Raw genomic sequence first — 20,418 nt, 5'->3', positions numbered from 1 at the left:
TCTTTAGTGTTATGTTTGGATTTCTTCTATTTTTTCTTTGCATGTTTATTAGGGATTTTTGACATATGGTTACCAATAGGTTTGTATATAACCTCTTCTGCATATAGCAGCCTACATTAAGTTGATGGTCATTAAAGTTTGAATCCATTCTTTTCTCCTCTCTTCCCTACATTTTAGGTATATGTTACTATATTTTATATCTTTTTTTGTGACTTCCTTGACTGATTTTTTTACAGAAATACTCATTTTTACTCCTGTCACTTTTGGTTTCTCCTTTCCACTCAGAGTAGCCTTTAATATTTTTCACACGGCTGGTTTACTGGTCACCAACTCTTAGCTTTTGTCTGGGAAGCTATATCTCCTTCTATTCCAAACGATAGCCTTGCTGGATAGAGTTTTCTTGGATGCAGAATTTTCCCATTGAACAGTCATTATATCATGCCACTCTCTTCTGGCTTGCAAAGTTTCTGTTGAAAAATCTCCTGCTAGCCATATGGGGTTTCCTCTGTAAGTTACTGATTTCTTTTGTCTTGCTGCTTGTAAGATTTTTTATCACTATAGTTTGCAAATTTAATTACAATATGTCTTGGTATGGGTGCTTTTGTTGAGTTTGATGGGGATTTTCTGTGCCTCCTGGGTCTGCATATCTGTTTCCTTCCCCAGATTATGGAAGTTTTCAGTTATTATTTCTTCAAGTAAATTTTCTGCCCCCCTTTCTCTCTCCTCTTCTTCTGGGACTCCTCTAATATGAATGTTATTACATTTGATGGAGTCACTGAAGTCCCTACGTCTGTTCTCATTTTGCATAATTTTTCTTTCTCTCTTTTGTTGAGCTTCATTGCTTTCTATTACTCTGTCTGCTAGGTTATTAATTTATTCCTCTGCTTCTTCCAGCCTTCTGTCATTGCATCAGGTGTGTTTCTAATCCCATTTATGGCCCTTTTCTTCTCTAATTGATTCTTTTTTAACTCTTTTATCTTTGTGGTAAGTGTCTCACTGATGTTTTCCATTCTTTTCTCAAGTCCAGTGAGTGTCCCTATGATTATTGCTTTGACACATTTCTCAGGCATGTTAATTACATATGTTTCACTTAGATCTCTGGCAGTGGCCTTATTTTGTTCTTTGATTTTGGATATTTTCCTCTGTCTTCTCATTTTGTCTAGTCTCTGCCTGCTTCTCTGTGTTAGAAAAGCCGGTTATTTCTCCGGCTCCTGGAAATAATGGCCTTATGAAGAGGAGGTCATGCAGTGGCTAGGCCCTGGTGTTTCAGGAAGTGTCTCAGGTGTGTGCTGTGTGCAATCTGCTGTTGTGTTTTGGCTGCTCTATCCTTCAGGCCAGTGGGCTGCAGAGGCTCTCCTTGCCTGCTGGGGGCAGTGTTTGGTCCCTGGCCTGAATGTAGAGAGTTTTAACTAGGTTGCTCTGGTCTGCTTGTGAAGTGAGACCTGTCACCACCTCCACTGGAACTGAAGTCCAGCAAAACTCTCTGGTTGAGAGACATGGTGTGGGCAGGAGTTTGTGCTGGTCTTCTAGGGGAGGGGCCTGTCATGCTGGGTCTGAGGAATGCTTGACTGAGAAGGGCAGTTGCCCCAGAACACAAGGAGGTGGGGTTAGTGTATGCAAGTTAAGCAGCCAGTATCCTGCTGTGGTGCTTCCTTGCAGGTGACTCTATGTTTATGCTGAGGAGCAGGGGAGGGAAATCCCTGTAGTGATATCTCTGTGAATGCTTCCTCTCAGGTATATGCTCCAAGAAGAGCAAATAATTTCTCCACTGTGTGCCCAGGTGTTCTTTAGATCACTGTTCACAGGTAGTCTGTCCCTGGGTTGTTTGCCTGCCTTCTTAGAGCAGCCCCAATGCCTCTTGATGCTCCCAGATCCCAGCCCACTGACACTTAAAACTTCAGGCTTTAATCCCCTCTGGTTGCAAGAATTCGTAAAATTCAGCCCCTTTCACATTTCAAGCCAATGGCTATGGGAAATGTTCTCCTTGTGCATTCCTCTTTGTGCTCCTCTATTTTGCCTTTATCTGTGACCATGGCTCCCTCCCCTCCACAGCAGTCGGCATCTGTTTCCCCACTAAAGCACATCTCTGTACTTTCTACCTACTTCAATGTGAATTCTTCCCTGTCTTTAGTTGTGGAGTTTGTTTTGCGAGTCTTCAGATTAATTTCTGGATGATTTAAATGGATGATTTGATAGTTACCCCACTGTATTTGTGGGATAAGGCAAGCTTAGGGTATTTTTACTCTCTTGCTGTCTTTCTCCTTTCAGCACCATATATATATATCATGCCACTCTCTTCTGGCTTGCCAAGTTTCTGCTGAAAAAGCCTCTGATAGCCTTATGGCTTCCTTTGTATGTAACTGTCTTCTTTTCTCTTGCTGCTTTTAAAATTCTCTCTTTGTCACTAGTTTTTCCCATTTTAATTACTATGTGTCTTGGTGTGGACCTCCTTGGGTTGAATTTGTTGGGTGCTCTCTGTGCGTCCTGGATCTGGATTTCTGTTTCCTTCCCCAGATTCGGGTATTTTTCATCTGTTACCTCTTCAAATAAATTTTCTGCCCTCTTCTCTCTCTCTCTTCTCCTTTTGTGATTTGTACAATGTAAATGTTATTACGCTTGATGTTGTCGCTGAGTTCTTTAAGTCTATTCTCATTTTGTATTATTTTTTTTCTCTCACCTGTTCTGCTTGGTTGCTTTTTATTACTATGTCCCCCAGGTTACTAATCCATTTTTCTGCTTCCTCTAGTCTACTATTTATTCCACCTACTGTATTTTTAATTTCATTTATTGAGCTCTTCATCTCTGATTGGTTCTTTTTTATGTTTTCTATCTCTTTGTTGAGAGTCTCACTGATGTTCTCCACTGTCCTCAAGTCCAGTGAGTATTTTTATGATCATTACTTTAAGTTGTCTATCGGGAATATTTCTTATATCCATTTTGTTTAGGTCTCTTGCTGTGGTTTTGTCCTGTTTTTTTTTTTTTTTTTTTTTCCATTTGGGATATTCCTCTGTCTTCTCATTTGTCTACCTTTCTGTATCTGTTTTTGTGTATTAGGAAAGTCAGCTATGTTTCCTGCTCTTGAAAGTAATGGCTTTAAGAAGGATAGGTCCTGTAGTGCCTCGCAGTGCAGCATCTCCTGTTTCTCAGAACCTGGCAATTCAGAGGGTGTCTCCTTTGTTGCATGCACCCTGCTGTTGTGTCCTGGCTGCTTTTTCCTTCCGTTCATTCATCTGCAGAGGCTCACTTTGCCTGTTGTGGACATCGTTTGGTCCCCAGCCAGGGTGAGGTGCACAGTTTTAACAAGGCAAGTGCAGGTCTGCTTGCAAAATGAGATCTGCTGCTGCTCTGAGGATCAAGTCCCCACAAAACTCACTGGTCGGATGATGTGGTGTTGACAAGATTTTTGCAGGTCTTCTGGGAGAGGGGACTGAGGTAAAAAGTAACTAAGAAGGGCAGATCCACTGATACACAGGTGGGTGGGGCTTGGTGTAAGCAAGTTAGGTACTGAATACTGGCCCTGTGCTGGCTCCTGCAGGCTCCCACAGGTGGCCTTGTTTTTATGCTAGGGGCCAAGGGAGGGAGAATGTGCCTGCCAGCTTCTTTGTTCCTGGAGAGGTCTTCCTGTGAGCCTTACCCCTCCAGGACTGTCTCTGACATGAGTAAATAACTGTCCCTCCCATGTGCCCCTGGGATTTTTCAAACTGCTCCTTCTGGGTTATGTATCCGCAGGCTGTTTGTCCTGCTGTCTCTTTAAGAGGGGAGGACTCAGCTTCCTATCATTCTCCAGGCTCTTCCATAACTGAGCCCAGAGATTTTTAAAATTCCATGCTTATAAGTCTCTCTGGTTTTTAGAACTCACAAAATTCAGCCCCTCTGGGCTTTAGTGCCAAATGTTGTGAGGCAACTATTCTAGTTGCCCCTTTAAACTTTGACTTTTTTTTCTGTGCCTCTGAGCAGACAAATCTACTCCTGGTCCCTCAGTAGTTAGTCCCTTCCCACTGTAGTTCATAACATCAGGAATGGGGATTCTCTTCATTACCATGTCTCTGTCTCTCTTGCTGCTCTCTATGTGGTCTCCCCATCTTTTGTTGCAAAGAAGCTGTTCAGTCAGCCCTTGGTTCTTATTCAGGAGCAACTGCTCTATAAATAGGTGTAGATTTAGTGCGTCTGTGGAGGAGGTGAGTTTAGGGTCTTTCTTTGCTATCTTGTACTGGAATCTTGCAAAAGTTTTTAATTTTGATGAAGTTTGATTTACCTACTTTTTATTTCCTTGTTTGTGCTTAAGTTACTTTTTTTGTGATTCTATTGAGAATTAGAGAGGACTTAGGACCTCAGAAAATGAGTAGTTGACTCGCAGACTTTCAGTTTACTTCTGAAATTATTTGAGTAAGAGATGTTTGTAAGGTGATCATTGTCAGTGAATCATAAGATTTTGAAAAGATGTTTTAGAAAAGACCAAGAGTGTGACTAGAACAGTTTCCTATTGTGGTATGTTTGATACAAATGTACTCTTACCCCTTGCTGTACAGTGAAGCTCACTGATACCCAGCTAGGCTGTTTGCAGGTGGTGGAGGTATGAAATCATGTGCTGTTTTCTTGTCCCTATTTGATTTTATTCCAGAGCAAAGCCCAAAGGGCAAGATGGCTTCTTCTTGGGACACTAGATTTTGCCAGAACACCTACAGGGGACTGATCAGATTTCTTGTCATCCCAGAATTCCTGGAACTGAACCTTAATTCAAAGCATTCTTTAGTAAATTATATTCAAAGCTATGGCATCATTGAACTCTATACCCATTTGAAGTTTGACTCCTGACTCAACATTCCTTGTCACATGTCATCCAGCATCCACTTAGTCATCTTCAGTGACAAGATACTCATTATCTCAGGGGGTCCCATTTTCATCTGACAGTGTTCTTGTGAGAATTAAAATGTATAAGGAACTTAGTATAGTGTCCAGAAATACATGATAGATAGTTCTTACTGTTTCTGTTGAAAAGTTTCTCCTTTGTTGAGTTAAAATCTCTCTTCCTGGAGCTAATCTCATTTAATCCTTCCTCTTACCTCTGATGATGATATAGAACAGCTCTTTCAAAACATAGCCTTCAAATATTAAAGAATTATTATATAATCTAAATAGCCACAGTTCTTTTGATCTTTTCTTCCATAACTTCATTTTTTTAAATTGCTTTTATTTGCTTGTTAGTGGTTATAGTGGTTCCCAAACCTTGTCTGCCCATCAAAATTGTCTGAGGGACTTTTACTAAGTACCAGTAATACCTGAACTTATAGGTCTGGTATGGGACACAAATGTACATTTTTAAAGAGCACCCCGGTTGATTCTGATGTCTGCAGTTTGGAACCTACAGCTCTATAGCCTACTGAGAGGTAAATCAGAGTGTTAAGTGTTAGGGAAAAGAGGCTGTGACTTGCTAACCTGGTCCCATAAAGCAGGGTTTCTCAACTTCTGTACTATTGATATTTTGGGCCAGATGCGTATTTGTTGAGGGGGATTCTCCTTTGTATTTTAAGATTTTAGTAGCATTCCAAGCCTCTAGATGCCGATAGTCTATTCCCCTCCATCCCCCAAGTGTGACAAGCAAAAATGTCTCCAGATGTTGCCGCATGTCCTTTGGGGGGGGTGGAATTCTCCCCGTTAAGAGCCACTGCCACAAAAAATAGAACAATCACAGTTTCGGTAGTTGGATAAAGCTAAAAGCAACTCTCAATACTTCTTTCTCTCAGTGTTCTCTTGCATAAACAGATAATTACAAGTGACTAATCATAAAATTGGGGGGCTGGGTTAGATCTGGTATATTTTAAATAAATCAAGCATATTTCAGTTTTTCCAATTTTCTTACATATAGTAGATTTCGTATGGTCTTGTAATACACCATTAATCCTAAGAAACTGGGGTCTTCCTTAAACCTTCCTGTTTATAGTATTAATAGCGACAGCAGTTTGATACATCCTCCAATAGCAGGAAGCAGGACCTCCATTTAGGTCTTTCAGTGCTTGTTTATCCTGATATTTTATTACTGATATTTACCCCTCTATGTATATGCCACCTTCCTTCCACCCCCTCCCCAGAGCACTCAGGCACTGGATCTAGAAGAAGCATATATTTCAGGACCAGCATCCTGTGAGCACATGAGCTGTTGTCTGTCTAAACTAGGTTCGTATTCAACTTTGTCTTGCAGTGAGAGCTTATAAGAAAATTGTTGAGTTGAGACACATGCTGGAAATTGCTGAGAGCAACTATAAACACTTGGGAGGGATAACAGAAGAAGATCTAAAGCAGAAGAAAGAACAGCTTGAGTTTGAAAAGTAATGTCCCTCAAAACTCTAATGGTTTGTTTTAGTTACCTTTCTAAGTGCTTCAAAACTCTAAGGTTTGTTGATGAACAGCTTGTTTTTCCATCCTTAGCAAGAATGTAAGGTTCTGTCCAGTTTTTGTCTTAAGCCCCTGGGTGGAGAAAGTGTTAAGATTATTTTTAGTTGTGGTAAAATACACGTAACATGAACTATATCATCTTAACCATTAATTCAGTAGTGTTAAGTACATCCACACTTTTGTGCAACCAATCTCCTGAACTCTTTCATCTTGTAAAACTGAAACTATAGAGTTAAGACTTTAAAAAAAAAAATAAAGATTTATTTATTTATTTTAGAGAGAGAGCAAGAGATAGCATGGGCAGAGGGAGAGGGAGAATCCCAAGCAGATTCCCTGTGTGGAGCCCGACATGGAGCTCTATCCCAGGACCCCAAGATCATGATCTGAGCTGAAATCAAGAGTTGGACACTCAACTGACTGAGCCACCCAGGCACCCCAGACTTTTTTTTTTTTTTTGAGACCACAGCTACTTTGAGTTTCAACAAACCATCTCTAACCATTCCTATCCATTGGGACTGGAAGGGTGGGAGGTGGAGCGAGAATTTGAGCCTGAGTCTGTTGGACTCCAAACCTGTTGTCTAAGATGATTACGATTTGGAACTTTTAACTCTAATTAATAACATTTCACTTTGAAATGGTTATACTTTGGTGTGATTTTGAACAGGTATTTTTTTTTCAAGATTGCTTTAGCCTTTGTGGCCAGAAGGTACTTTCATGTCAGCTGAGACTGAAGTTGTCTTCTGAGTGAGCTTTAATACTTCTCTAGCACTGGTGCTCCACTTTGTGTTGAGTACATCTTAAGACATTTATTCTTCAGGTACAAACTCCTGCTTTTAGGTCTAATTGCCAAGAAAAACTGGGTAAGTATTGGTTTGAGGGATGTCTTTTTGATTTTATTGTTATCTTAGTAGATCAGAGTCACAATACAACAAAGCATGGGTGAATTGCTCTGTGCTGGGGATGATTTTCCTTTAGTATTTGCTGAATTCTAGGCTTCCACAGTGGGCATTCTTCTTGCCTATTCCTGGTCTTAATCCCGCACACTTCCATACCAGAGCTACTACTGAGTGCTTTTAGATCGCCCTCCTGGGAACCTGACATCCTACCCAGCCTGCCTTGGGAATTCTCTTCCCCCTACCATCCAGCAATAAGGCAGAAAAGTACCTTGGTTCAAATCACATCATCTCTTGTCTGGGTTTATTTTAACGTCTTCCTGATATGTCTCCTAGCTTCCTGTCCCTGCCCCCTAATTCCCCATACCCCAAAGTCTGTTCTCAGCACAGTGTCCAGAGCAATCATGTTAAAACCTAGGTGCAGTATATCTCGCATACCTTTGACTGAAAGAATCCAGGCACACGAAAGTATGTAATATGCACTTTCATTTATAAGCATAAGCAAAAGAAACCTAATAGGATAGATATTCAGAATGTGATTCCTATGAGAAATGCAGGTTGCCTGGGAGGGGCATGGGGGAACTTTCTGAGGCAATGGAAATATTCTATATCTTGGTAGTGGTGGTGATTACAGAGTTTACATGTTAATCAAAACTCATTGAATTGTTCAGTTGATATTTGTGTATTTTACTCATAGTAATTTGTCGATCATTAAAAAAAAATACAAAAGCAAAGAAAAACAAATCTCAGTCAGATCATGCTGTTTCTCTGCTCAGACCCTCCAGTTGCTTCCCACTTCACTGAGAGTGAGAGCATAGGTCTGTGCTATGACCTCCAAGCCCCTGCTTGTTCTGGCTCCCTTTTGCCTCCCCGACCTACTACTCTTCCTTTTGTACTTTTTTTTTTTTTTGAAGATTTTATTTATTTGACAGAGAGAGGGAGAGCACAAGCTGGGGGAGCAGCAAAGGGAGAGGGAAAGGCAGGCTCCCCACTGAGCAGGAAGCCCTACACGGGGCTTGATCCCAGGACCCTGGGACCACAACCCAAGCCAAAGGCAGATGCCCAACTGACTGAGCCACCCAAGCACCCCAATCTTTTGTACTTTAAACTACTCCAGCCACATTGGCTTCTGGTTTTCTTCCAGTTTCCTAGGCATACTTCTGCCGTAGGGTCTTTACACTTGCTATTCCTTCTGTCTGGGATGCTTTTCCCCAGATGTCTACTTGGGTAGCTCTTTTATTTCCTTTAGGACTTTGCTCAGAAGACCCCTTCTCAGTAAGGCCTTCTTCCCTGGCCACTGTGTATGAAGTGTTAATCTCCTCCCTGACAACATTGATATTACTTTCTTGCTTTATTTTTTTCTTCCTTAGCATTTTTCACCTTCCCCATTCCATATATTTACTTGTTTGTTTTCTTCCTCCACTGCTAAGGTAAGCCCCAGGAGGGCACATTCGGCCTGTTTTGTTCACTGCTCTATCCTTGGTGTCTAGATCAGTGCTGGCTCATAGTAGATTCCCCATTCATATTTGTCAAATTCTTTGTTTTATTTGCCTTAAATGCAATGCATGGATACTTTTCACTATGGCCAAAAATAATTGTTAGTTGATATTGGAGATTGCTCAAGAACAACTTTTTTTGACAGGACCATCAAGGAGCTGCAGGGCCAGCTGGAGTACGAGCGGCTTCGTAGAGAAAAATTAGAAGGTCAGCTGGATGAGTATCGTGCAGAGGTGGATCAACTCAGGGAGACGCTGGAAAAGATTCAGGTCCCCAACTTTGCTGTGGTTGGTGTCCTTCTTAACAATTAATCTCTCTCAAGAAGTAGTATATAAGGGTAGCTAAGACCATAAGCTTTGGACTGGGACTCTTTGGGTTTGGTTCTTGGCCACACCGTTTTTTGGTTTGGACAAGTTGTTTAACTTCTCTGCCTTATTTTTAAACTGGAGATAATAATTTATACTTTGTGAAATGTGAAAATTAAAGGAATATATCTCTACATAGCTGCATCTTTATATATATAACTATACAAAACTTTGTATGTACACACACATACACATACATACATACATATATATCCATATATGTACTGCTTAGAACAGCATCCTTGTTCATAAGTGTACAGTGTTATTGAGACATATAAGGAAAAATATTTTCTTATAAGCAGAGTGATAAGAATTCTCAGACAGCTAGAGTATATATATTTTAACATGCTAAATAGCCAGAATAAAGTGGAATGGAATCCATGTAAGAAAGCTTCAGCTCATCAAAAGAAGTTTTTTTTTTTTAAAGATTTTATTTATTCGACAGAGACAGAGACAGCCAGCGAGAGAGGGAACACAAGCAGGGGGAGTGGGAGAACAAGAAGCAGGCTCCTAGTGGGGGAGCCTGACGTGGGGCTCGATCCCATAACGCCGGGAACACGCCCTGAGCCGAAGGCAGACGCTTAACCGCTGTGCCACCCAGGCGCCCCTCAAAAGAAGTTTTTAGTATGTGTGCTGCCAAAGTGAGCATATCCTCAAAAGAAGTTTGAAGAATAGAAAGGAGCCAGAGTGTGATTTGTTCGGATTATAGAGTAATGAAAGCTAACACTTGTAACACTTTACAGAGTTCTTTCATGTGTTATCACATGTCATTTGATTTGCCCTCATTTAACATGTGAGGAAACCAAGGCTCAGAGAGGTTAAGTGATTTGCCTAAATTCACACAGCTAGTAATGGTGGGACCAGTATTCAATTCCTAGCTTTGATCCCATAGCCTTAGCTCTTTGCATAATTTTTAACTAGAATTATGAATTTGGAATTCAGAGTGACAAAAAGGACAACTATGTAGAAGAAAGCTGAAAAGAAATGAACATGAGAAATGGATACAAAGAACGAATACAGAAAAGCAGGTAGAGTATAGAGAATAGAGTGAAAGTGGCAGCAAGAAACCCCCAGTGGTGCTTGTATTTGGGCCACCTAGTCTCAGAGTGGACAGGCAGAGAGCACCCTGGGGACATTCTGTGACCCTCACTCTCTTCTGTGAGTGAAGACGGCCATGATGTGGCCCTCAGGGAAGCTCATGTGACAAGGTGTAGGGATTCAGGTATGCTTCATATTTTCCTTCCATACTGAGATGTCTTCAGTCATCACGGGTGAGTTAATTCTGTTCCAGACCCGTATCACCTCTAATCTGATTAATAAAAAAAACTTCCTGGCTCCTTGTTATTTTGCACAAACTTATCATTAGTCTCTTTAATAACCACATTTAAAATATTTAAGTAGTCTACATGCTTGTTTTAAAATGTTAAAAACAGGGGAATCGTTCCTTCCCACACCGAGTCCCAGGCTCTGGAGGAAGCTAGTGGGAGCAGTTTGGTATGTATGCCTCATGTTACATAGTGTTCGATTCATTTACAAACATGTGTGTGTATTTCTCTGCACATACAAATTCAAATGCTTTCGTGGAGTTTTGGTAGCTCACCAGTCCTTAGTTTTCCAAGAGATGTAATTAATTATAATAACCCATTCTCGTCATTTTTGTGGTGCTCACCTTGTACCACCTTTAGCCCCCGGGGGACTTTTGTACAGAGAGGCCAGCCCGCGCAGTCACAGGCTGTTGGCTAGAGGACTGGCGGACACTTACCTTTCAGTAACGACCACGGACAGTCCCAACCCCGGACAGTCCCAACCCCATTGTTGCCTCGTCACCCTGGGGCAGGCACTCTGCCGACCCCACCGCCAGGACAGGAATATGTGTTGTTTTGTCCAGCTCCTAGATCTTTCGGAGATTACCCAAGCCTCACCTTCTTCTGAGTCATTGCAGATTGATTTGTCTGCCTAGAAAACTTCTGTGTTTTAGTAGCTGTTTAAAATATTTTCTTACTCTGAAGTATCTGTTTTCAGGGTTGGGTTTGATTCCATATTCTCCAGCACATCCTCCCTGAAAACTTTGCTCTCTTCCAACAATGTGTAGGTTTTCAGGAGAGCTGACTTGAGGGCCCTGTCCTCTGGGCCCATCGTTTTTTGCAGTCCTGCTTTAGGTTAATGGAATTTTTGTAAATGAGCAAATGTCACCGACCTCTAATGGCAGCTGCAGGCCTGGCACTGCGTTTCTGCAAAGCTTCTGAGTCTCAATTTCATCTAAAAAGGGGATAACACCTATCTCACGAGATTGTATTGATGTTAAATGAAATACTGTGTGGACATACTGAGGTATTTTCTATCTAGTCGTATTCATAGTAGTATATTCCGCCTTCTGCATATCCTTTTCTCCTTTTTCCTTCCTTTCATTTTCTGTATTCAAGTTGAATAAACATTGTCAGTAGATAAATAAATATGTAGAGTCCAGTGCTTCTGAGAGTAGGAGGAGTTAGTTTATTTGGGAGTCTAAATATATAAAGTAGAAATAAAATGAACTTTCCATTCAGTGCTCCGTTCTGTAGATTCTTTAAGAAATTCTGCCTCAATCTCCTGCCACCTTCTGGTCAGGACCTATGATTGCATTCAGCTGTACTGTTAAGACTTTTTCCCCTGTAATAGTATAATTTCTATCCAGGAAAAAAATTCTCAGGTAGTTTCTCAGGATAGTTTGACATATATAATGCACTTAACTAGTTCTTGATAATAATAACTACTACTGTTTTGATAACAGTAACTATTTTTATAGTCCAAGGATGTGGGCAGAAACAGCTTGGGGAATACTAACTCCAGGGGTGGGCTCTCTCCCCATGGCCACGTGCCTTGTGCTGTTCTCGGAGCCCCTGCATTCAGCTCTGTCCTGACCAGCTGGGTGCAAGGAGAATTATTCACAGGTGATTAACATCCAGTGAGCATGCACTGTATTTCTAACCCTCTCTTGCTCCTTCCCATGACGTTCATTAAGTGAATCTTCTGTGCTGGGTCCTGGGAATACTGTGATGGATGAGAAATATTTGGGAACAGTGGTGGCAGGCGGAGTGGGAAGTAGAAGTCTGCTGTGTGAACACAGGAAGGCACGGAGGAACCAAGGAATGTGATTCCTAGCACTACGGGGCTTGCAGCGAATCCAGAGGAGGACTTTCTAACACCGTGCATGTCAACAGTATATTGAGAAGTGCTAGGCTAAGATAAAAGCAGAAATAACGAGATGTTTTCTTTTGGGGATGTATCCGGTAGAGACGGGACTGGTTGATTTCTCTCGGTGTTCCCTAGTCCGTGAGTCAGCACGTAAGATGATGTACTGGTACTTCTGATTGGGGAATTTATTTACACGAACGCCTGAAAGAAATTTAATCCAGAGTTGAAACTATTAGTATGGATAAATTTTTTTTTTTTTTTGGAACAGATAATGTAGAAAGATGAGATTGTGTCTGGTGTACTTATCTCATTTGGCCCTCTTTTCCTTTGTAGGAAGATGACTCTTCTTGTGAATCAAGCAAAGAAAAGAGGCAAATTAAGAAAAAGGTGTCTTCTGGGGGAGTTTTTGTGAGAAGGTACTAATCAGTGAAATAACCTTAAATAAACTTGATTTTTCTTTTATTTTTAAATTGATATAAATGTAAATCTATATAAATTCTCAGTCTTATATACTATTCCAATTCTGAAGGCAGAAATATGTTACATAATGTCAAAGGGACTGCTAAAATTACACGCACTTAGCTGGACCCCCTCCCAAAATACTTTTTATATATTTATGTAGGTGAGACTATATTTATGAGTAATTAATTTTGCAAATATTCGTACAAACTTTAAGGCGGTACACTCTAATAGAAGAAATGTAGACATTCAAATATCTTTTACTTTCTAGAGAGTATCATTTTTTAACTTTTCAGATGACTTTTAAAAAGCATCTGGACTTGGGAGAAAATACAAAATAGGACGAGTAAATTTTAGAAAAGGGCATCATTACAGTAACAACCAAGTATCTCAGGAAAGTTTTACATAAAATAAAAATCTGCTCTTGTAAAAGAAAAAGAACCCCATAATACATGTTTGCTAAGAATGCTGATTTAAATAATTTTAGAATTCAACCATTGTTCTGTCTTGCAAGCTTTATAAGAAAGCAGTATAAAAATTAGGCCGACTGGACAGGATAAAAAACACATGGCTTTATTATTCTCTCTTCCCTTCCTCCTCCCGCCCCCTGACGTTACTGACCAAAAACGACACAGCATTTCATTTCAGTTCTGACTTCAGGCCCTCCTTTCTAACTCCACTCACTTCCTCCTCGATGTAGCCAATTTGTGACTGTCTTGGGGCAGTTGTCTAGATCTGCCTCCCCATGAAGATCTGATTGTTGGCTTTGGGCCTGTCAGCAGCCTTCTCACTACACATCAGACTGCCCAACCTCTGGGCTCTGGCACGTACTTTCCGTGGATGCTTAAAGGCCATTCTGACACAGTATTGCCAGGACCAGTTTGCCCTGACATGAGTCTGTTTGAGTGCGCAGAGCGAGACCAGTTCAGGCTGGTCAGGGGTCTGTAAGCAAAGTTTTAAAAAAATGCCTTACCCATCCTTTTGATAACCTTTATAATCATTTGTTAGTTTCTCTGTGGTTTGCAAGAGGCCTTCGATCTATAATAAAACATTTATTTGGTACATACTCTGTGTGAGACCTGTGCCAAGTCCTTTCCATGTATTATCTCTTAATTCTCACCACAGCAGCAGATAGGTATAGTTTACAGATGGAAATTAAGTAATTTGCGCAGAATCTCACAGCACTATGAAGCCAGGATTCTAACCTCAGCGGGGAAAGTTCAGAGTCTGCATTTTTAACCACTACAGGAATTCCCAAATTCAGTTTCTCACCTTTGGGACTACACACAGCCTTCCTTCTTCCTTCTAGGAAGACCCTAAAGTGAATCCCAACTCTGTACATAGTTTGTTGTACTTGCTCCGGTTTTCTCAAGGCCACTTCTCCAGTCTCTCTCTGTACCAGAGAGGTAGGAAATAACTGGAAGAGGGTTGTCATAGAAGCATGCACTCTTGGAGTTTCCTTGGTTGTCCCCCAGTACCTGTTTTCCTTTTCACAGCCACCTGGCCTTGTGGCTGCTCAGGATATAACTTCCCAATCTCCTTTGCAGCTAAGACACCAAGTTGTAGCCAATAGAGTGTGAGCAAAAATGGTGTGTCTATAACCTCAGGGTCATGACCTTAAAGGGAAGGGGCTTGCCCACATCTTGCCCCTTTCTGCTTCTGGAATGTGGATATGGGGGTGAGTCACCTGGACCTTGTGAATGGGCGACACCAGGGATGGTAGAACAATAAGATAAAAAGGATCCTGCGCCCAGAAACCGTGGAGCCAACATACTAGCCTGGGAATGCTTATACCTGGACTGTAGGTAAGAGAAAACTTAAACCTCTTTGTTATCTAAACCATTATTATTTTGGGTCTTATTATAGCCACTGAATCAAACTTGTAATACAATCCTGAAATTATATGTATTTAATCATAAATCACATATATGTATTACTGTCCTGTTATGCATGGTGTTTTCCAACACAATCAATTCTTGGATTTTCTGGACACCGTCTGGGTGTTCAATGATTCAATTCTGAGACTAACTTCCCAGAGTTAGCGTCAGACTCCAGAGGTTAAGAGCTCTGTCCCACAGGAAGGTCCCCATTTCAGACACCCTTTTGCAAGTCCCAGGTTGTCACTGGTACTTCTGACTCATCAGCGGTACATTTGGGGTTTCCTGAACCCCCTCCTCAGGTTCCAGTTGGCTGGAATGACTAACAGAACTCAGAAATTGTACCACTTGACTCTCACCAGTTTATTAGAAAGGATACATCTCAGGAACAGCCAAAAGGAGGAGCATAGGGCAAGGCATGGAGTGAGAGGTGCCTGGGGCTTCCATGACCTCCCTACCTATGCCACCCTCCCAGCACCTTGATGTGTTCAGTGGATTGGCCAGTGGGAACTGAGCTCAATCTCCAGGTCCTTTTCTGTCCTCCCCCTTTCCCAGAGGTTGAGTTGGGAGGTGAGGGAGACTGAAAGTTCCAATCTATAATCATGCCTTGGTCTATTTGGCAACCAGTTCCCATTCTGAAGTTATAGAAGGGCTCCCGGCCACCTATCATCTCAGCATATAAAACACACTCTTACCATTCAGGAGATTGGAAGGATTTTAGGAGCTTTGTGCCAAGAAAACAGAAGCTTGTAATTACCCCTATCAAGAAAGTGCAAGGGTTTTAGGAGAGCTGGGCCAGGAACTGTGGATAAAGACCAAATAGATATATATACGCATACATATATATATTAATTATGCCATATTATGTTAATGAAACACAAAAATAAAAGTGAAAAAGATGTTAGATAAAAGAAGAAATGTTTTTTCCCGTGCCTTAGATTGTTTGTTCATCTCTAGAGACAGGGGCCTCAACTTGTAAGCGACTAGAGTACCGAGTAAGAAAGAGCCTGGCATTTAAGGACTGTGTGGCTTGTGTGCTGTACAGCCTGGCAACTTCAGTTGTGTGAAGTTACAGCTGTGTGACCTTAACTTCATTTAGATTGTTTTTTCAGCTGTAAAATAAGGATTAATACCACCCCTAAGAGGACTGCTTTGAGAAAAAAAAAAAAAAGGTGAGTTGATAGATATTATTTAGCATATTCCCTCTTGTACAGTCCGTGGTAGCTAGTATTCAACAAAACAACAATCACTACGTTCAGCACTGGTGACCATTGCTTTTTCTATTGCCTCGTTTTTTTCTTTATATTAAAAAAATACTGCATACTTTTAAATATTCATGTATCTAAATTCTTAAAGATTGACAAAATGGGAATTATAAACTTTGTTTTTCAAATACGTTGAAGGGTGTTCACTGACTCTCGACTAGTCCTTATATGACCCCGCCTCGTCTACTTTGTCACCAAATAGAAGTTTACTGAATTTAAGTGAATCATAAAAAAACCCAAAATGCCTCTTCATTTTATGTAATAAATTTAAGATGGGTTCCTAAGAAGCAGGGATAAACTGGTTCTTGTGAATCAAAAAACTCAAGTATATGTAAGATAATCTGAGCTCAAGACATAGCAACTCGAAGACTTCATACTGAGTATCATACAGTTGCACTAGGGCACACATTATTTTAAAGTTCATTGTTTTAATTCACTACCAAGAAACCCAATCTCCATATAGGGTAAGTTGCCTTTTAAAATCCAAACAAAGTAAAACAACATTTTATTTTCTATGAAAAATAGTTACCCGGGGGGCTGAATACAATAACAAGTATGTAGGGAATAGTTTTTAAATTTGCAGCAGACATCAAAGAGATCCTGTAAGATATACATTTGTTCAAGCAAACACAAGAAAACTCTGAATCAGTTTCTATGAACTATTAAAAGGATAGAGACAAAAAGCCTCTTTATCTCCAATCGATCAGGTTTTGAACAACAGCTTTTCAACATAATAAAGACACACACAAAACACAAACTCAAAGCACATCTTCCTATTTTAAAATATTTTTTAGTCCATACATACTTCGAATAATCTTGTTGTATTGAGTATCTGCTGCAACTTTCATGTTCGGAGTAAATCTCTCCTGGCGTAGTGTTCTAAGTCTGCAGCAGCAGCAGAATAGAGCAGTTTCTCTACTATTTCCAGATTCTGTAAAATCCCAATGCTATTGCAAGGCAAGTAAACACCGAGGCTGTGAAAAGAAGATACCATTTTATGGGTCACGCATTTGATACTATTTTGCAGAGACAAACACAATAATGTCATCTTCAAATTAAATGAAGAGCAAACATGGAACACTACATCAAAAACTAATGATGTACTGTATGGTGACTAACAACATAACAAAAAATTAAAAAAAAAATGAGCAAAAAACAAAGGAAATCCAACCAATTTTCTACCTTAGGTGTTTTATTACCAGAAAATTACGCTAAGGATAAAGTATATCCTTTAGGGCACATAGGCACCAATTCTTAAAAGCCTCCTATATTTTAAACCAGAACAAGGACGACAGTTTACAAATTATGTCAGTTAGACTCTATAAACAGTGCTTAAAGTCATTAACATTAGCATTGACAATGACTACTTTAAATAATTATGAAATCTAATTTTAGATCTTATAAATGGGAAAACCTTCTTACCTGTATTAAAAAATGATGTAGTTAAGCTAATAAAATAGACATCCATATCATCCATGAGAAGAAAACTTTAATTGCCTTGTCGGTACATTTAAAAACAATTTCATGATCATAAAAAATTTATACATTAAATTTTAATGAAAATCCTCTTAAAAAAAAATCACAGGTGGAAGAAAAGGCTTTTAAAGTAATTAATATGCCACCTACTCTTTGTTAGATTCCAGACAGAAAGCCTTTTTGTTCTTTAAGAAGCTGAATCTGGGTGAGGCTTTTAGGGACTCCCTAGTTTCTAGTTTGTTTCAATAGCCTCGACTTTTAAAATAGAGACCCAGAGACGAATGGCAAACTTTTATGACTAAAGAAACAGCCTTTCATAGTAAAGCTACTGTAATTTAAACACATAACTCTACACATTATCCCACTGGATCCTAATGACTAACTGAAATTTGGTTAATGACAAGGTCATTTCCTTAATTTTTTTTTCCACTAATTTCAAGAAAAGGGATTAGGTCTAAGACACACAGAGAGGCTGGATATTTGAGGAAAAAGAGTAACACTTAAGTTTCTTGTCAATAATGCATTCTGGTCAATTATACATTCATCCATTTGATCCTGATACTATTTACCATGTTCCACTGCAGTGTGCCGAGCAATTATATACATCACGTTATCTAACCACAACTAAAGCCATGTAAAATTGGTGATATTATCCCATTGTAAAGACAAGGCAACAAGCCCAAGTTATATACTGCTGGCAAGTGGTAGAACAAGGACTCGACATTATAGGTACCCGAGTCCAGAGTTATTGTTTAAAAACCATTCTGTTACTCTTATTTATCCCTCGCCACCTGAAGGATTCAATCTGATTTGTCATTTCTTGAGCCACATAGTGCTGTGTAGGTGATTATATTCTCTTCTAACCCAAACAGCTGATAAATTGAGTCTCAGACTACCAAACGAACACTTACTTATTGTGAGGAAGGAAGCATTTCATTCCTTTTTAGAATAAACAACATAATGGCTACCGTACTGAAGTTTCTTTCTGTTGGGAGCGGTTACTGTGTCTCACTGGTGTTATTTTGCTACCCAAGTTGCTTTCACCTTTGTTGTTTATCTTCTATGGCCTGTCAAGGGACACATCCCTACACAGGATGCTCAGGTGAGCATGTACCTAATACCTCGTAAGTAGTCTGTAGTGTTAGCTTGTCTTATTACTTGTCTGTTTAGAACAGAATCTGCCACATTAACTATATAGATCACATGGAACAGCCATCATCTTACAACTCTCATCTCTTTAGCAACAGTGATCTGGGTCAGAGGGTGGTGTCTGACTTAAAAATGGGCCATTCCCTTCCCAGGGATGTTCTGAATTGGAAATAAGGAAAGGGGTAATTTTTCTTGGTTGGTGAAACCTGAATGGTAGGAGTCTGGAAGCTACTAGTAGCCATGTTTCCAAAAGAGGGAGAAAGATGGTGTAAGAGAATGAGGCAGATATTCAGAGACAAGATACAGAGTAGACTGTGATTCCAATTATCCCTGAGGTCAAGCTGTACCTCTGCCCTTCCACAATTCAATAGGTAAACTAATACATTTTCTTTTTATGCCTAAGCTAGTTCAAGTTGGATGTCTGATCACTGAAAGTAAAAGTCTTGGCTGATAGATGCTGTTAAACCAAATAAATAAACTGATTATAATTTATAATTTCATAAGGGTTTCTTCTCTAAGGGAAATCCAAGATCTTGAATGCTGGGGCTTTTTTAAAAAAAAAGTACCTTTTTTCATTTTTTCCCCCTCTGCTCTTGGTTAAATTCATATATGAATAAGTGAAATATTGTTTTATTGGCAACATCTCAGGTAGTCTACATGCAATGGATCCACTCATGATGTTACCTGACCACCAAGAAAGAGTATGGGATTTCAATTACCTAAAAGCCTTAACAGTAACAGCAGCAATAACATATATTTGAAGGATAAGGCAGAAGAAAGAAAATGCCTTCAGAATGGCTGGTTGCAAATCCTCAGTGAAAAAAGGAAAGGAAGGTAACTCGGAAAAAGTGTTTTTTTGTAAACAATGACTTGTTAATTTCTTTTGTCACTGCCCCTAAGCCTATTCAATATTTAAGTCTACCTTATATTCAGCCAATACTGAAAGAATGCTTTCTGGAGACCACCACCATCTTCAAACTGGGGGTAAAGGGACTTGAACTAAGATACTGATCTAGGTAAACACTCTAGAGGAAAGTGAGTAGCCTCTGAAGCTCCTCCTAACCTGGGTTGCTCTGAGATCTATTTTGAAAGTGGGAATGAACACTGCAAACTGGGCTATTTTGTAATTTCCCCTGAGCATCACCAGTGAACTGAAGATCTCTCTCTGGTTCCAGAGACTTTGCTAGAAGAGTGGTTTTCAGAACTTCCTTTAGCCTTAGAACTCTTTTTCAAATGAATCTTCAACAGAAGCTCAGTATTTTAAAAAGATAAAATATTTTAAAAGTATCAAGTTGAAGAGGGGAAGGGAGGGATTTATCAGCTGAGGGCTGGGGGCTCCACCTTCACTCTTAGAGGCTGTCCAGAAAACCACCGATGGTATAAATCAGCAGTTTTATTTTGGACAACAATTCAGTAATGTAAACCATTTTAAATATGCCTAACCTTTGGATCCGCAATTTTAGATGTTCCTAAACAATTATACAGAACTACTAGCATAAGGGTACAAAGATGTGTGTGTATGTCACACACATGGCTGTTGGGTACAATATCGTTTCTAATAATGAGAAACTGGGAGCAGAATGTTTGCTAATAGAGGTTTGGAAAAATAAATTACAGCATTTTCATACAATGGAATACTTTCTAGTAAAAAGATACACATGTACTGATATGCAAAGATACTCAAAACATTTGGTTAAATTTGAAAAAGCTGCAGTCCGTACAATACAATCTAGCTATTATTTTTAATAATCTGCAATATTTATATATAGAAGAAAAAGCCTAGGAAGAGCTATACTCCAATAGTAAAACACATTACTTTTTATAAAAAGAAAGAAAAGTACTACGAAAGTAGGGCACTCTTCTCACTCCT

The 20,418-nt window shown here is 39.8% G+C and overlaps 2 protein-coding genes across 10 annotated transcripts in view; one reads left to right on the top strand and one right to left on the bottom strand.

The window, feature by feature from the left end:
• ANKRD42 (ankyrin repeat domain 42) overlaps window positions 1–12,792 on the top strand; it is a 64,606-nt gene extending 51,814 nt beyond the window's left edge. For 3 of the 4 annotated variants that reach the window (XM_026518351.4, XM_057316882.1, XM_057316883.1), the window contains 3 exons: window positions 6,200–6,326; window positions 8,929–9,070; window positions 12,656–12,792. In XM_026518351.4, coding sequence (XP_026374136.2) covers window positions 6,200–6,326; window positions 8,929–9,070; window positions 12,656–12,745 — 359 coding nt within the window. In that variant the 3' untranslated portion in view covers window positions 12,746–12,792. Of the gene's footprint in view, window positions 1–6,199; window positions 6,327–8,928; window positions 9,071–12,655 lie in introns of those variants that run through there. The other variant, XM_048217192.2, reaches the window with a different exon arrangement.
• Window positions 10,493–20,418, bottom strand: part of CCDC90B (coiled-coil domain containing 90B) — a 44,487-nt gene continuing 34,561 nt past the window's right edge. For 4 of the 6 annotated variants that reach the window (XM_026518214.4, XM_026518213.4, XM_026518217.4 and 1 more), the window contains one exon: window positions 14,998–16,897. In XM_026518214.4, coding sequence (XP_026373999.1) covers window positions 16,842–16,897 — 56 coding nt within the window. In that variant the 3' untranslated portion in view covers window positions 14,998–16,841. Of the gene's footprint in view, window positions 12,524–14,997; window positions 16,898–20,418 lie in introns of those variants that run through there. The other 2 variants (XM_057316886.1, XM_057316885.1) reach the window with 1 other exon arrangement.

Source organism: Ursus arctos, unplaced genomic scaffold (genome assembly GCF_023065955.2).
Source record: "Ursus arctos isolate Adak ecotype North America unplaced genomic scaffold, UrsArc2.0 scaffold_22, whole genome shotgun sequence".
NCBI classification, from domain to species: domain Eukaryota; kingdom Metazoa; phylum Chordata; class Mammalia; order Carnivora; family Ursidae; genus Ursus; species Ursus arctos.
This window is presented reverse-complemented; position numbering and strand designations above follow the sequence as displayed.